At 42.9% G+C, this 17,603-nt stretch overlaps 1 protein-coding gene across 2 annotated transcripts; it reads left to right on the top strand.

The window, feature by feature from the left end:
* The first annotated feature begins 4,151 nt into the window (after positions 1-4,151).
* Positions 4,152-16,593, top strand: kif17 (kinesin family member 17). 2 transcript variants are annotated; one of them, XM_071335358.1, is made up of 14 exons: positions 4,152-5,006; positions 5,359-5,505; positions 5,719-5,820; positions 6,093-6,282; positions 12,634-13,086; positions 13,218-13,312; positions 13,401-13,566; positions 13,750-13,853; positions 13,972-14,096; positions 14,187-14,415; positions 14,636-14,894; positions 15,039-15,106; positions 15,203-15,323; positions 15,987-16,593. In XM_071335358.1, the coding sequence occupies exons 1-14, from the start codon at positions 4,776-4,778 to the stop codon at positions 16,175-16,177; spliced, it is 2,481 nt and encodes an 826-aa protein (XP_071191459.1). In that variant the 5' UTR covers positions 4,152-4,775; the 3' UTR covers positions 16,178-16,593. The 2 variants fall into 2 exon arrangements, with proteins under 2 accessions (XP_071191459.1, XP_071191458.1); XM_071335357.1 differs by having other exon boundaries at positions 15,036-15,106.
* Positions 16,594-17,603: the final 1,010 nt, after the last annotated feature.

The raw sequence follows: 17,603 nt of genomic DNA, 5'->3' as shown, positions 1-17,603 counted from the left end.
ATACATTTGGGTGAGCTCTTTTTCTCGCCTGAGTAGCCTCGTTTCACTGCCAAAAATAAAATTAAACCATTTAGTGTTCAGCGAAATAACAACACAATGTCAAATACAGGTAGTCAAGTCAAATAATTAGCATCCAATCACATTAACCGTTACTCTCTCGCGGGAATTCCAGCTAACCAAACGTATCTGTTTGAATGTTAAATGACGAGACAGAGCCATTGATGCGAGTAACCAGTCTTGTTCCGTACATCACAATACCTCCGGGTATCTCAAGCACCCCGGTAAAACACATGAGTTGCAGTAATGAACATTTACCAACAGATGGCATCACTGTGCCATCTTACACCCATAACAGTATCTGCTGCTCATTCCGTTTGCTTGAAAATTGATAAATGGTCAAAATAAAAAACTAAGGCCCACGTCCATAGAGACTCTACAGGTAGTACTGCTACTACCAGCAGTACTACACCTGCAAAAGTCGACTACACAAGTTGTTCTGCTTCCACGAGCACCTCCAATGCTAGCATCAGTAATTCTACATTTGTTGTTAGCCCAGCTAGCATGGACACTTACAGTTGTGAATCTGATGCAGCCGAAGAGCTACTGCCCCCTTACCCGGGAAAGCATCAAACAACAGACAGGGACGTTGGACCATTGAAGAGGCACAAATATGATGAGAACTACATTGATTTGGGGTTAATTTATATTGGGAGTTGTGCCTTTCCTCAGCCACAGTGTGTTATATGTGCAAAAGTACTATCTCACAACTCAATGAAACCTTCACTCTTGTGCAGATATTTAGAAACAAAACATGCCAATTTGAAAAATAAGCCACGGGAGTTTTTTGAGAGAGAATTAAGACGACTTTAGAGTAGTAAGACATGTATATAAATAACAGATACCATTAATGGTGAGCTACCGAGTGGCTAGGACAGGCAAACCCCATACTATTATGGAGGACTTAATTCCTACTGTTGCTGCGGATATGGCTGGGACAATGCTGGTTGGAAAATGCAAAAAAAACTATACAGATGATGTTTTCATCAAACAACACTGTTTCACGACGCATCAGTGACATGGCAGGAGATGTTTTGAAACAATTACTGCTTCACATACAAGCCAGTGAATTCTATGCATTATAGCCGGATGAGTCAACAGACGTGTCGGGCCTGGCACAGCTCCTGGTATATGTCCGTTATGTTTATGGGGGGTCAATTAAGGAAGACATCCTCTTCTGCAAACCACTGGAAACCAGGACAACAGGAGAGGATATTTTTTAATTACTGGACAGCTTTGTGACATCAAATGGACTTTGGTGGTCAAGATGTGTTGGGTATCTGTACTGATGGCGCAAAAGCCATGACAGGGAGACATAGTTGAGTGGTAATGTGCGTGCAAGCAGTTGCTCCCGACACCACTTGGGTACACTGCAGCATCCACCAAGAGGCTCTTGCTGCCAAGGGAATGACCTGACAGCTTGAAAGACGTCTTGGACACTACAGTGAAAATGGTTAACTTTGTTAAAGCAAGGCCCCTGAACTCTCGTGTATTTTCTGCAGTATGCAATGATATGGGCAGCGACCATGTAACGCTTTTACAACATACAGAAGGGCGCTGGTTGTCAAGGGGCAAAGTATTGACACTTTTTTTTTTTAATTGAGAGACAAGCTTAAAGTTTTCTTTACTGACCATCATTTTCACTTGTCTGACCGCTTGCAAGATGACGAGTTTCTCACACGACTGGCCTATCTGGGAGATGTTCTTTCTCACTTGAAGGATCTGAATCTAGGATTACAGTGACTCTCCGCAACTATATTCAATGTGCGGGACAAAACTGAGGCTATGATTAAGAAGTTGAAGCTGTTCTCTGTCTGCAGAGCACACAGGTCTTTCCATCATTGTATGATTTGTTGTGCGCAAATGAACTCAAGCTTACAGACAATGTCAAATATGATATAGCGATGCACCTGAGTGAGTTAATTACACAAACAACTGGATTCGTTATCCCTTTCATGCCCTGCCTCCAGTACACTTACCGATATCTGAACAAGAGAGCCTCATCAAAATTGCAACAAGCGGTTCTGTGAAAATTGAATTTAATCAGAAGCCACTGCCAGATTTATGGATCGGGCTGTGCTCAGAGTATCCTGCTTTGGAAAACCGCGCTGTTAAGACACTAATTCCCTTTGCAACCATGTACCTATGTGAGAGTGGATTCTCGGCCCTCACTAGCATGAAAACTAAATACAGGCACAGACTGTGTGTGGAAAATGATTTAAGTGTGAGACTCTCTCCAATACAACCCAACATTGCAGAGTTATGTGCATCCTTTCAAGCACACCCTTCTCATTAACCTGTGGTGAGCTATTCACAATTTTTGATGAACAAATAAGGTTTTATATGTAAGATTGTTAAATAAAGAGCAAAATGATTGATTATTATTATATTATTATTTGTGCCCTGGTCCAATAAGAGCCACTTCCCACGGGCCGGGTTGTGAAAAAAACACACACATTCTTATGTTTAATAAAGGTGTCGTATAGTGTGTGTGTGGCAGGCTTACAACGGTGGTAAAAAACTAAATTTGAGAGTGCGCTGACACTGGTGCAAGAGGGGGTACGCAGCTGGAGGTTGAATGTTTGAAGGGGTACGGGACTATAAAAAGTTTGGGAACCACTATTGTATACAGTACCACTCATTCAAGGGTTTTTCTTTATTTTTACTATTTTCTACACTGTAGAATAATAGTGAAGACATCAAAACTATGAAATAACATATGGAATCATATAGTAATGAAAAAAGTGTTAAACAAATCCAAAATCTATTTTAGATTTGAGATTATTCAAAGTCGCCACCCTTTGCCTTGATGACAGCTTTGCACATTCTTGGCATTTTCTCAAACAGCTATCATGAGGTAGTCATCTGGAATGCATTTCAATTAACAGTTGTGCCCTGTTAAAAGTACATTTGTGGAATTTCTTTCCTTCTTAATACGTTTGAGCCAATTAGTTGTGTTGTGACAAGGACGGGGTGGTATACAGAAGATAGCCCTATTTGGGAAAAGACCAAGACCATATTATGGCAAGAAAAGCTCAAATAAGCAAAGAGAAACGACAGCCCATCATTACTTTAAGACATGAAGGTCAGTCAATCCGGAAAATGTCAAGTACTTTTAAAGTTTCTTCAAGTGCAGTCGCAAAAACCATCAAGGTTTATGATGAAACTGGCTCTCATGAGGCCCGCCACAGAAAAGGAAGACCCAGAGTTACCTCCCGCAGCAGAGGATATCATTAGAGTTAACTGCACCTCAGATTACAGCCCAAATATATACTTCACAGAGTTCAAGTAACAGACACATCTCAACATCAACTGTTCAGAGGAGACCGAGTGAATCAGGCCTTCATGGTCGAATTGCTGCAAAGAAACCACTACTATGGTGTGGCGGTGACACTGTCAGTGATTTACTTAGAATTCAAGGCACACTTAACCAGTATGGTTACCACAGCAATCTGCAGCGATACGCCATCCCATCTGGTTTGCTCTTAGTGGGACTATCATTTGTTTTCAACAGGACAATGACCCAACACACCTCCAGGCTGTGTAAGGGCTATTTGACCCAAGAAGGAGACTGATGGAGTGCTGCATCAGATGACCTGGCCTCCACAATCACCCAACCTCAACCCAGTTGAGATTGTTTGGGATGAGTTGGACCGCAGAATGAAGGAAAAGCAGCCAACAAGTGCTCAGCATATGTGGGAACTCCTTCAAGACTGTTGGAAAAGCATTCCTCATGGAGCTGGTTGGGAGAATGCCAAGAGTGTGCAAAGCTGTCATCAAGGCAAAGGGCGGCTACTTAGAAGAATATAAAATCTAAAATATATTATGATTTGTTTAACACTTTTTTGGTTGGTACATGATTCCATATGTGTTATTTTATAGTTTTGATGTCTTCACTATTTTTTTTACAATGTAGAACGTAGTTGTGACTGGTACTGTACATATGCATAAATGAACACATATTTCTATGAACTTGACCTAAATCTGTTGTTTGGGCAGATTTTTTTAAATAATGGACTTTGGAAGATCGGACGATTCTTCTTGGCACTTATAACATGACGTGGTTGATCGCAGAAGTGTATGGTTGCCTAGCAACTTGGAACGCCGTGGGAAGACAGACAGACAGAGCGACCGGGCGATCTGATAGTCTTTGTTTAGCAGTTTTGTTTTGTTTTTGTGCACGGATTGTATTCATTGAAGGACATGTCATCTGCCAATCCAACCGATATACGGCCTGATATGTTAGCTAACGTCGGTAATGTTACAGGTTGTGTTTGCTTTGATACTTGGTCAATGTGAAATAGCTAGTTTAGCTACTGACTAACGTTATATCATGCTGATTTGCTATCCTGCTTCTGTGATTAGGTCAACAGGTTGATGTTAGACTTTATTATTTTGATTAGATAGTATGTCAGCTGGAGGAAGTCTGTCATAGCTGCCAGTGAGATTAATTGTTTCGCTACAAATGAACAGTAATCTAAACTATTGTAACGACAAGTATTGTTTCTTGCCGCTAGCTTGCACAATGCCTGAAATGGATTCAACAACTGATGATTGATATTGACATTGGTAGCCAATAATATCAATGATGATATTGACTTTTGTAGCCAATATCAAGAGATCATTCTTATAGGCAAACATTGGTGTCAGACTTTGCCTTGCTAACTTGTCACCAGTGCTTGCCTGATATCAGACATACCAAGAAGACAGAGGCAAAAATGGCTTCAGAGTCAGTGAAGGTAGTGGTCAGGTGTCGGCCGATGAATGATAGGGAGCAAATCCTGAATTGTAAGATGGTAGTATCAGTAGAGATGAGTAGGTGTCAGTGTTTGATCAAGAAGCCAGGGGCGAAGGAGGAGCCACCAAAACAATTCACCTTTGATGGAACCTACTTCATTGGCCAAACCACTGAGCAGATGTACAACGAGATCGCCTACCCTTTGGTTGAGGTAGGCCTACAATAAATCCTACTACATTTCCACAACTTGATTTTGGTGGATTTCAAGCAGCAGCACCATCTCTTGGGTTATTGGACACCTCCAGTAGAGATCTGAAATGAAATACATGTCACAGTTAGGAAAACAAGTGTGCCACTGCCACCTAAGCTACAGTATATCCCCTTGCTAATGACCTTGGAGCTCATCATTTAGAGAAGAGGCTGCTATCAATCTACTGCTGAAATTAATTGTACGCATATAGGCCTATTGCTTAAAAAAAATCTACAAGCATGTCAATTTGTCCTTGCACTGTCAATTGAAAATGTGATGGTTGATGCAAACAGACTGTTCTTTCTACTGACAGGGGGTGACTGAAGGGTACAATGGAACAATTTTTGCATATGGCCAGACTGGAAGTGGCAAGTCCTTCACCATGCAGGGGGTATCTGAGCCAGCAGCCCAGAGAGGGGTCATCCCAAGGGCCTTTGAGCACATCTTCGAAAGCATTCAGGTACAGTCTTCACCTTCAATATTGTAATGCCACCAAGGATAAGTTGGTGAATTGCTGTGGTTGGAAAAGCTGACCTCAGACAAGGCCTTGACTGGCAGGGCCTATTTGAGTGGCCAGGTTGTATTACTGTAGGTCACATGAATGTGCTTCATTATCAAGTGTTTCCTATCAAGAATAGGTTCTTATTCATTAGTTGTCTTCTGTGTAAGATAGTGTGCAGAAAATACTAAGTTCCTGGTGAGGGCTTCCTACTTAGAGATCTACAATGAAGAAATCCGAGACCTTTTGGGAAATGACACCAAACAGAAAATGGAGGTAAGAAAGCATAGTACCAGAATATTAGAGGGGTATTAATTTTTTAAGTACTGCACATTTATGTTTCTGATATAGAGGTTGTTTCTTGCCATGGGATGATAGGAAAGGAAACGCTTCATTGTGCGGTGGGCATTTGTATTTCCGGCACAATGGTTGTTACCGTGGCGAAGAATAGGACAGGGAAGTGTGTGCATGTTTGTGAGTTTGTTAAGGTGTCCTCATATGATGACAGGTTTGTTGTTTGTGTGCGTGTGCTTGTTGGCGGATGCCAGCTGAAGGAGCACCCAGAGCATGGTGTATATGTGCGAGACCTCTCCTTGCACACAGTGCACAGCGTGGGGGAGTGTGAGCGCATTATGGTGCAGGGCTGGGGGAATCGATCTGTGGGCTACACCCTGATGAACAAGGACTCCTCCCGCTCCCACTCAATCTTTACGATTCACATGGAGATCTGCAACACAGGTGAGATCACCCCTCTGTCTGTGCATCAACACACACAAACTCAGTCATTCACAACCCGCCTCTACAGATGAGTCACTAATACACACATATTCAGTGAGTTAAACAGAAACTAGTGAGGAGGCTGGAATGTTGAGTCATATTTCTGTCAGAACAGCCCTATCAGCTGCATAAATAACCTCAAAAACCATATACAGTGCCTTCAGAAAGTATTCACACCCCTTGACTTTTTCCACATTTTGTTGTTACAGCCTGAATTTAAAATGGATCAAATTTAGATTTTTGGTCACTGGCCTACACACAATACCCCATAATGTCATAGTGGGAAAAAAATGTACACACATTTTAACAAATGAAAAGCTGAAATGTCTTGAGTCAATAAGTATTCAACCCCTTTGTTATGGCAAGCCTCAATAAGTTCAGCAGTAAACATTTGCAAAACAAGTAACAATAAGTTGCATGGACTCACTCTGTGTGCAATAATAGTGTTTAACAGGATTTTTTAATGAGTACCTCATCTCTGTACCCCACACATACAATTATCTGTAAGGTTCCTCAGTCAAGCAGTGAATTTCAAACACAGATTCAACCACAAAGACCAGGGAGGTTTTCCAATGCCTCACAAAGAAGGGCACCTATTGGTAGATGGGTAAAAAAAAGCTGACATTGAATGTCCCTTTGAGCATGGTGAAGTTATTAATTACACTTTAGATGTTGTATCAATACACCCAGTCACTACAAAGATACAGGCGTCCTTCCTAACTCAGGTGCCGGAGAGGAAGAAAACCTCTAAGGGATTTCACCATGAGGCCAATGGTGACTTTAAAATCATTACAGAGTTTAATGGCTGTGATAGGAGAAAACTACATTGTAGTTACTCCACGATACTAACCTATGCGTTCTATGGAAAATAATGAACGACGTGGAAGGTGTGTTCCATGAAGCGCTAGCGGAGAGGAACTGAGCTTCCACGGAGTTGCATTATTTTCCAGGGAACGCATAGAGCCCTGAGTTGATTATCCCTTTTATACCATTAACACATTTGCCACTAGAAATGTGTTCATTTGCCTGTAGAAATGTGTTCAACGTCCATTGAAGTAGCTAGCAAGTTTACTAGATAGCTAAAGTACTAGTTGCTGTGGTAACCAAACAAACAGACTTGTTAGTTTAGCTAAACAAACCATCATTCCTAGCTTGCTATTATGAAAATCGAATTCAACAATACCAATACTGTTTTCAATCCGACTTGCTTTCAAAAGCAGCTCAAACAGAACATGTAAAAATGAACTATAGCCATTAAATTCTACTGTGGGAAATAATGCACGCCCTAGAATGCCCTTCAAGCTAATCAGAAAGGAGTATTCAACAATTTCATGATATAACAAGTGTTATGTTTGGGGCAATTCCAATACAACACATTACTGAGTACCACTCTCCATATTTTCAAGCATAGTGGTGGCTGCATCATGTTATGAGTTAAGGGGGGTCCGACCCAGTACTAGATTAGTGTACCTAATAAACTGTTCGGTGAGTGAAACATTAGGAACATTGGCTCTTTCCATGAGACTGAACAGGTGAAACCTATGATCTCTTAAATCACTTGTTAAATCCACTTCAATCAGTGTAGATGAAGGGGAGGAGACCAGTTAAAGAAGGATTTATAAGTCTTAAGACAATTGAGACATGGATTGTATATATGTGCCATTCAGAGGGTGAATGGGAAAGACAAAAGATTTAAGCACCTTTGAACAGGTATGGTAGCAGCTGCCAGGCACACCGGTTTCATTGTGTCAAGAACTGCAAAGCTGGTAGGTTTTTCATGCTCAACAGTTTCCCATGTGTGTCAAGAATGGTCCACCACCCAAAGGACCGCCAGCCAACTTGACACAACTGTGGGAAGCATTGGCATCAACATGGGGCAGCATCCATGTTGAATTCTTTCGACACCTTGTAGAGTCCATGCCCTGACGAATTGAGGTTGTTCTGAGTGCAAAAGGGGATGCAACTCAATATTAGGAAGGGGTTCCTAATGTTTTGTACACTCAGTGTACATAACATAATATTCTGCATATTGGTTGTGGTCGAGGAGTAGCTAGCGAACTACCAATGGAGACCAGTTGCTGCAAGGTGCCTTGTTCAATTACTCTCAGAGGACATGTCTTTTACTCTGACCTAGGCTCAAAGGCTTCCCCCTGGATGTGACATGATATTCCCTCCCTCCCTCAATGACTATTGACTATCGCATTTCTTAATTTGTTAATTTAGCTACAGTACCAGTCAAAAGTTTGGACACACCTACTCATTCAAGGGTTTTTCTTTATTTTTACTATTTTCTACATTGTAGAATAATAGTGACGACATCAAAACTATAAAATAACACAGATGGAATCATGTACTAACCAAAAAAGTGTTAAACAAATCTAAATATATTTTATGTTTTAGATTCTTCAAAGTAGCCACCCTTTGCTGATAACAGCTTTGCACTTTTGGCATTCTCTCAACCAGCTTCACCTGGAACGCTTTTCCAACAGTCTTGAAGGAGTTCCCACATATGCTGAGCACATGTTGGCTGCTTTTCCTTCACTCTGCGGTCCAACTCATCCCAAACCATCATCTCAATTGGGTTGAGGTTGGGTGATTGTGGAGACCAGGTCATCTGATGGAGCACTCCATCACTCTCCTTCTTGGTCAAATAGCCCTTACACAGCCTGGAGGTGTGTTGGGTCATTGTCCTGTTGAAAAACAAATGATAGTCCTACAAAGCGCAAACCAGATGGGATGACGTATCGCTGCAGAATGCTGTGGTAGCCATGCTGGTTAAGTGTGCCTTGACTTCTAAATACATCACAGACAGTGTCACCAGCAAAGCACCATCACACCTCCTCCTCCATGGTTCACGGTGGGAGCCACACACGCGGAGGTCATCCGCTCACCTACTCTGCATCTCACAAAGACATGGCGGTTGGAACCAAAAATCTCTCATTCAGACTCATCAGAACAAAGGACAGATTTCCACCGGTCTAATGTCCATTGCTCGTGTTTCTTGGCCCAAGCAAGTCTCTTCTTATTATTGCTGTCCTTTAGTAGTGGTTTCTTTCCAGCAATTTGACCATGAAGGCCTGATTCACGCAGTCTCCTCTGAACACTTGATGTTGAGATGTGTCTGTTACTTGAACGCTGTGAAGCATTTATTTGGGCTGCAGTCTGAGGTGCAGTTAACTCTAACTTATCCTATGCGACAGAGGTAACTCTGGGTTTTCCTTTCCTGTGGCGGTCCTCATGGGAGCCAGTTTCATCATAGCACTTGATGGTTTTTGCGACTGAACTTGAAGAAACTTTAAAAGTTCTTGACATTTTCCAGATTGACTTGATTTGATTAACACTTTTTTAAATTACTACATGATTCCAAATGTGTTATTTCATAGTTTTGATGTCTTCACTATTATTCTACAATGTAGAAAATAGTAAAAATAAAGAAATACCATGGAATGAGTAGGTGTGTCCAAACTTTTGACTGGTACGGTATATTTACATACAGTTGAAGTCGGAAGTTTACATACACCTTAGCCAAATACATTTAAACTCAGTTTTTCACAATTCCTGACATTTAATCCTAGTAAAAAGTCCCTGTCAAGGTCAGTTAGGATCACCACTTTATTTTAAGAATGTGAAATGTCAGAATTTTTTTAGAGAGAATGATTTATTTCAGCTTTATTTCTGTCATCACATTCCCAGTGGGTCAGAAGCTTACATACACTCAATTAGTATTTGGTAGCATTGCCTTTAAATGGTTTAACTTGGATCAAACGTTTCAGGTAGCCTTCCACAAGCTTCCCACAATAAGTTGGGTGAATTTTGGCCCATTCCTCCTGACAGAGCTTGTGTAACTGAGTCAGGTTTGTAGGCCTCCTTGCTCGCACAAGCTTTTTCAGTTCTCCCCACACATTTTCTATAGGATTGAGGTCAGGGCTTTGTGATGGCCACTCCAATACCTTAACTTTGTTGTCCTTAAGCCATTTTGCCACAACTTTGGAAGTATGCCTGTAGTCATTGTCCATTTGGAAGACACATTTGCGACCAAGCTTTACCTTCCTGACTGATGTCTTGAGATGTTGCTTCAATATATCCACATAATTTTCTTCCTCATGATGCCATCTATTTTGTGAAGTGCACCAATCCCTCCTGCAGCAAAGCACACCCACAACATGATGCTGCCACCCCCGTGCTTCACGGTTGGGATGGTGTTCTTCGGCTTGCAAGCCTCCCCCTTTTCCTCCAAACATAACGATGGTCATTATGGCCAACCAGTTCTATTTTTGTTTCATCAGACCAGAGGATATTTCTCCAAAAAGTATGATCTTTGTCCCCATGTGCTGTTGCAAACCGTAGTCTGGCTTTTTTATGGCGGTTTTGGAGCAGTGGCTTCTTCCTTTCTGAGCGGCCTTTCAGATTATGTCGATATAGGACTCGTTTTACTGTGGATATAGATACTTTTGTACCTGTTTCCTCCAGCGTCTTCACAAGGTTCTTTGCTGTTATTCTGGGATTGATTTGCACTTTTCACACCAAAGTACGTTAATCTCTTGGAGACAGAACGCGTCTCCTTCCTGAGTGGTATGACGGCTGCGTGGTCCCATGGTGTTTATACTTGCATACTATTGTTTGTACAGATGAACATGGTACCTTCAGGCATTTGGAAAATGCTCCCAAGGATGAACCAGACTTGTGGAGGTCTACAATTCTTTTTCTGAGGTCTTGGCTGATTTCTTTTGATTTTCCCATGATGTCAAGCAAAGAGGCACAGAGTTTGAAGGTAGGCCTTGAAATGCATCCACAGGTACACCTCCAATTGACTCAAATGATGTCAATTAGCCTATCAGAAGCTTCTAAAGCCATGACATAATTTTCTGGAATTTTCCAAGCTGTTTAAAGGCACAGTCAACTTAGTGTATGTAAACTTCTGACCCACTGGAATTGTGATACAGTGAATTATAAGTGAAATAATCTGTCTGTAAACAATTGTTGGAAAAATTACTTGTGTCATGCACAAAGTAGATGTCCTTACCGACTTGCCAAAAACTATTGTTTGTTAACAAGAAATTTGTGGAGTGGTTGAATTTTTTTTTTATGACTCCAAAATAAGTGTTTGTAAACTTTCGACTTCCACTGTATGGGCTGCAATTCAGCTGTTAGCTGCCAATGTTGTACAGCATGATTGACAAGCTCAACCTTATATACAGTGCATTCGGAAAGTATTCAGTCCCCTTGACATTTTCAACATTTTGTTATGTTAAAGACTTATTCTAAAATTGATGAAATATTTTTTCCCCTCGTCAATCTACATACAATACCCCGTATTGACAAAGCAAAAACATGTTTTTAGACATTTTTGCAAACTTATAAAAAATACAAAACTGAAATGTCACATTTACATAAGTATTCAGACCCTTTACTCAGTGCTTTGTTGAAGTCCCTTTGGCAGTGATTTTACTGAGGAGTGGCTTCCGTTTGGCCACTCTCCATAAAGGCCTGATTGGTGAACTGCTGCAGAGATGGTTGTCCATCTGAAGCACTGTCAGAGTGACCATCGGGTTCTTGGTCACCTCCCTGACTAAGGCCTTTCTCCCCCGATTGCTCAGTTTGGCTGGGCAGCCAGCTCAAGGAAGAGTCTCGGTGGTTCCGAACTTCTTCCATTTAAGAATGATGGAGGCCACTGTGTTCTTGGGGACCTTCAGTGCTCCAGTACCCTTCCCCAGATCTGTGCCTTGACACACTCCTGTCTCGGGGGTCTTTGGACAATTCCTTCATCCTCATGGCTTGGTTTTTGCTTTGACATGCACTGTCAACTGTGGGAGCGTATATAGACAGGTTTGTGCCATTCCAAATCATTCCAAATTCTGCCAATCAAGTTGTGGAAACATCTCAAGGGTGATCAATGGAAACAGGATGCACCTGAGCTCAATTTTGAGTCTCATAGCAAAGGATCTGAATACTTAATTAAAAAAGGTATTTCTGTTTTTTATTTTCTAACATTTGCAAAAACTCGTAAAAACCTGTTTTCGCTTTGTCATTATGGGGTATTGTGTGTAGATTGATGAGGAAAAAATGTTAATTTAATCAAATTTAGAATAAGGCTGTAATGTAACAAAATGTGGAAAAGGAGAAGGGGTCTGAATACTTTCCGAATGCACTGTATATGCATACACAGTGTATCTAGATCTCAGGGTCCAAAAGAAGGGAGAGAAACTAGTACGGCAGATTATGACAGCTAACTCAACCATAATGCGTGTTCTTGTCTGTGTTAGCCCTTGGCTTTGAGGCCAAACATTCACTGTCTGTGTCCTGTGGTCTCAGATTCAGCTGGCGAGGACCACCTGCGTGCGGGCAAACTGAACCTGGTTGACCTGGCAGGCAGTGAGAGGCAGTCTAAGACTGGTGCCACCGGGGAGCGGCTCCGTGAGGCCACCAAGATCAATCTGTCCCTGTCGGCTCTGGGCAACGTCATCTCTGCCCTGGTGGATGGCCGCTCCAAACACATCCCCTACCGAGACTCCAAGCTGACCCGGCTGCTGCAGGACTCCCTGGGAGGGAACACTCGCACCCTGATGGTGGCCTGCCTCTCACCTGCAGACAACAACTATGAGGAGAGCCTGAGCACCCTGCGCTACGCCAACAGGGCCAAGAACATCCAGAACAGGCCCCGCATCAATGAGGACCCCAAGGATGCCCTGCTCCGAGAGTATCAGGAGGAAATCAAGCAACTACGCGCCCTCATCTCTGGCCAGCTGGGCAGTGGCAACCTGTCATGTGAGAACCATGTTTTTCTCCACACTTTGTCTTACCATTGAGAGTAAGAGTTTTCACATAGAAGATCAAACTGCTAGGTTATTATGTCTTGTCTAAAATTTGATTATTCTCAATTGTACCATTTTCATCAGCGCTTCTGGCTGGTCAGTTGTCTGCGGGGCCCTCTGCTGGTCCATCAAGGCCACAGTCCAGCAGTACTTTGGAGGAGAAGGAGAAGATTAAAGAGGTGGGTAGGGTACTCTTCCACAGGGTTAGTTGACTGAGAGGCTGTTGAGTGGGAGGGGTAGATGAACTGACCTATTTGTGACCTCCAGGAGTACGAGGAGAAGCTGGCTAGGCTTCAGGCTGAGTATAATGCTGAGCAGGAGTCCAAGGCCAAGCTACAGGAGGACATAGCTGTTCTGCGCTCCTCATATGAGACCAAGCTGTCCAGTCTGGAGAAGTCTAGGGCCAGCAGAGGGCACTATATCACCACGGCTGGTACCATTACAACATCCCTGTCTACATTAGAATAACCAACCAATTCATTATCACACAGTTAGACAACCATAGCCAAGGATTTTAATAAGAGATTTTATTAAGATAAATACCTTTAGCACTCAAGTGTATAGATGTTGCTCTAGTACTTTACATGATACTATGCCTTGTTTTCTCATTGCCTAGAGTCAGAGATCTCCATTCTTATGAAACAAGCTCTTGAGGAGGAATCATGCTGTGTCACTGCTGCCCCACATGAGCATGCTGATTTGGAACCAGCCCTGGCCAAGGTACACATGCCTCAAGTTCCCAGTACTTGTGGATAACAGGTTATGCATGCATTTTGTAGTAGTACACATCAGAATAGAGCGGTCCCTTTAATGACGTGTGTAACTTCTCTTCTTGTAGGTGAGACAGACACAGGCATCTCGCCAGGTGACCAGTGTCCAGACAGGGTCTGAGGGGGAGGAGAATGCAGACTCCCCTCCCATTGGCACCCCAGGCCCTCTGGACCAGAAGCATGTCCTCGAGAGGTGAGTGACCACACACCCACAATATACCCTTTGCATAACATCATGTCCAGTGGTGTGATAGTGTGACTTGGTGCCCTATCCTGTCTCCAGGCTGCAGCAGTTGGAGCAGGAAGTGGTGGGAGGGGAGCAGGCTCGGAACAAGGAGTTACAGCAGAGACACCGACAGAGGAAGACCCTGGCAGACCAGAGGAAGAAGCAGCTGATTGAGGCCCTGGCAGAGAACCGTGAGGAGAGTGACAATGTGATGCTCAATGTCTACGACTCCATCCAGGAGGAGGTCCATGCTAAGAGTCGGCTCCTAGAGAACACCCAGGGCAAGGTGGGTCATCTTCATGGAAAATAAATGCCAGATGAATGATTTATCTACTAGCACGCATGTTCCTGTACTAGATTTCTTACGCACATTTTTAAAAATTGATTCTGATTGCTGATTCTGTTAAGAATACATTATGAACTGTGATATAGATATAAGATTTAAGAGTAAACCTAAGCCTGTATGGTCTAGTTTTAAGTGGTGTTCTCCTGATGTGATTTCACAGCTGAAGGCGGCCAAGCTGGAGATCCGGGACCTGCAGGCGGAGTTTGAGCTAGAGAGAAACGACTACCTGGTCACCGTCCGCAGGCTGGAGAGGGAGGGCCATTTGCTGCAGGCACTGCTGGAGCGCATGGCCCCTCTGGTGCGCCGTGACTGCAACTACAGCAACCTAGACCGCCTGCGGAAGGAGGCCACCTGGGATGAAGATGGCACCACCTGGAGGCTGCCTGAGGTGGTGGTGCAGAAAACGGCCCTGCCATCAGGTGAGTGTAGGACGGGGAGAAATTATGTTGTGAGGATTTCTTTGAAGATAGGATTAATGTTCACATTTTTTGTGGATGGACTTTTTGTGTAGATTTTATATGTTGAGATTGCGTGGATCCTCTGTCCCATCTCTCTTTCAGCAGTAGCTCCTTCAGCTCAGAGGCTCTCTGTACGCAGGAGCTCAGTGGCTGACACAGGAGAGTCCTTTCCGGTGTGTACTCATCTTTTTAAAAACGTTCCTTATGGGATATGAGAATTAAAACATAAAATGTCTATGATCCCTCATTGTTGCCTATGTTTTGTGCAGGATGACGAGGACCGATATAAGGAGATGTTGAATCGCAGCGACAGCGAGAACTTCGCCAGCAACTACTTCAAGCCTAAGAGAGCCAACCAGCTGCTGGGCGGTGAGCCCCTGAAGGGACTGGGTAAGACCAGGAGCTACAGGCCCTTCCCCTGACCCCACAGCCCAGGCTACAGGAGGGAGAGCAGATCTGCTCACTAAAAATGTACTGTATTTACACAAATAAACTATGTTAGCCTCGCCCAGCCCAGTGCATTTTCACTGCTCTTACTGTAAATGTTGTACATGAATAGGGTTTTTTTCTTACTGAAAACTGCAGAGGGCACTCTTATCTGAGTTCAACTGTCACTGGAGTTACAACTCAAATCAAATCAAATGTATTTATAAAGCCCTTTTTACATGTCATAAAGTGCTTATACAGAAACCCAGTCTAAAACCCCAAACAGCAAGCAATGCAGATGTTGAAGCACAACTGTGACTGAGGTGTAGTTAATGTTAACATAAAAACAGGCAAACTATGAATCGGTATTTAATAAGGTGTGCAGGCCGAAGGGGGAGGTGCCTGAAATTATAAGAAAATAATACAATTCAGATACTTTTGGAATGAACTTTTGGAATAGCACCACATATAATACCAACGTACTGCTTGCTAGTATACAATTGTTTTATAAGGGTCCAAGTCAGTTACTGGAAACATTAAAAAGATCTAGCCTGCTATCCACTTAACTTCAACAGATCCTTTGCCCTATATTTGCTGTTGTCCCACTGATGACCTCTTCCCCTGCAGCAGTTCACTCAGCACCCCAGGGGAACGGGACGCCTCACCTGACCTCCAGCGGCTCCAACATCGGCCCCTCACTCAGCACTGAATCCCTCCTCCCTCGTCCCTTCCGCCTCGAGTCACTGGGGATCACCCCATCCAATGGCAAGGTGAAGAGGAAGAAAAGCAAAACGCACATCCCCTATGAGGGGAACTGAGAGAGCTGGGCTAGAGGGGCACTCTTCTGCAACCTCTCAATTTTTACCTGCCACCCTTTTTGACTCCTAGAGACCTCACTATTTGTTGACTTGTTTAGGTAGAGTATTTTGTTAATCCACTGTGATTGACCCTGTGGTGTTGGTGCACTATTGAACTTTTGCTAACCAGCAATATAATGTCACGTTTACATGGACACTTGGTCTGGCAATGTGATGTTACTGGTGTGTTTGTTTTTTAGTACCTTTTTAAATGTTAGCTAACATTATGCTACTACCTAATGCCACACACCATAGTGCTTGCACTGACTCTTAAGGCTGTGATATGATGGTTTATCCAACCCTGAATGTACTATTTATCACTGTTGTGGTTTTTGGATTAACTGTTAATACAATATATTTTCTGTAGATCTTGTTCATTTCATGTCTAGTTCTCAATCACTTCACAGAATGCGTCTGGTTGTAAAATATTTAGCTGTGAGCATCAGTAATAGGAAGGTCATCTTCACCATCAGGGAAGAAATGAACAAACATGTTAAACCAGTTTCAATGTGACATCAGATGGATGACTCAACGAGTGCTCTGCGGCCAGGGTGGTGTTGTCATATTAGCAGAGTGTTAACAGGCCACAGGTGACCGTGTAGGTTAGCCTCCGGTTTCCTGGCCTCTGAAAAGATGTGTCAAAGACAAACCTCCCTGTTGTCTGCAAACAAGACAAGTGTGGAGCGACCTTGTGATCTCCAGGGAGCTGAGTGACACAGCCAACTTGAATTGGTTTTTACAAGCAATCTGAGCCAGGCTTCCTCGGCAGAAAAATGTATTTAGCATTCCAGAAAATTACAAATTACAATACCTCTGACAATTCTGAGTATGACATTTAAGTTAATGTCCCTAACCACATACATTGCCATCACAATGGAAAATCATTCAGGGTTGTGTGTCCCTTTCATCTGAATATCGATGAATCAAACCATCTCTTCTTTCTCCGTATCGTGTTTCCCACTTAGGCAATGGATAGATTTTTTTCATCTATTGTTCAATATGACTTGACCGACCGCGGTCATTTCAGTTGCGAGATGTGACACCATCGTATGCAAAGTACTCTGCTCAGACTTGGATACGGCTCCACTATAATAATACCTCACTGAGAGAGAACTGCAGTGGTACTATAGAGACACTGATGATATGACAATTACCAGAGAATGTTCCAACAATATATAAGATACTGACCTTTCTCTTATACTGTTAAATGAAAAGAAAGAGCTCTTTGGACATCAACAATGACCAGCACAGAAAAGAAAGCACTGGTCGGTCTGTTCAGTAGGACAAGTTCATAGAGGTGCAGTCCAAGATAATCTGATGACACACAGACAGCTGAGTAGGCTTTCTCATTGCGAAAGTGGCATGTGTAAAATTAGTAGTCTGTAAG

The sequence above is a fragment of the Salvelinus alpinus genome, chromosome 12 (genome assembly GCF_045679555.1).
Source record: "Salvelinus alpinus chromosome 12, SLU_Salpinus.1, whole genome shotgun sequence".
Classification (NCBI taxonomy): Eukaryota; Metazoa; Chordata; class Actinopteri; order Salmoniformes; family Salmonidae; genus Salvelinus; species Salvelinus alpinus.
Note: the sequence above shows the minus strand (reverse complement) of the source record. Positions and strands in the feature narration are given on the sequence as shown.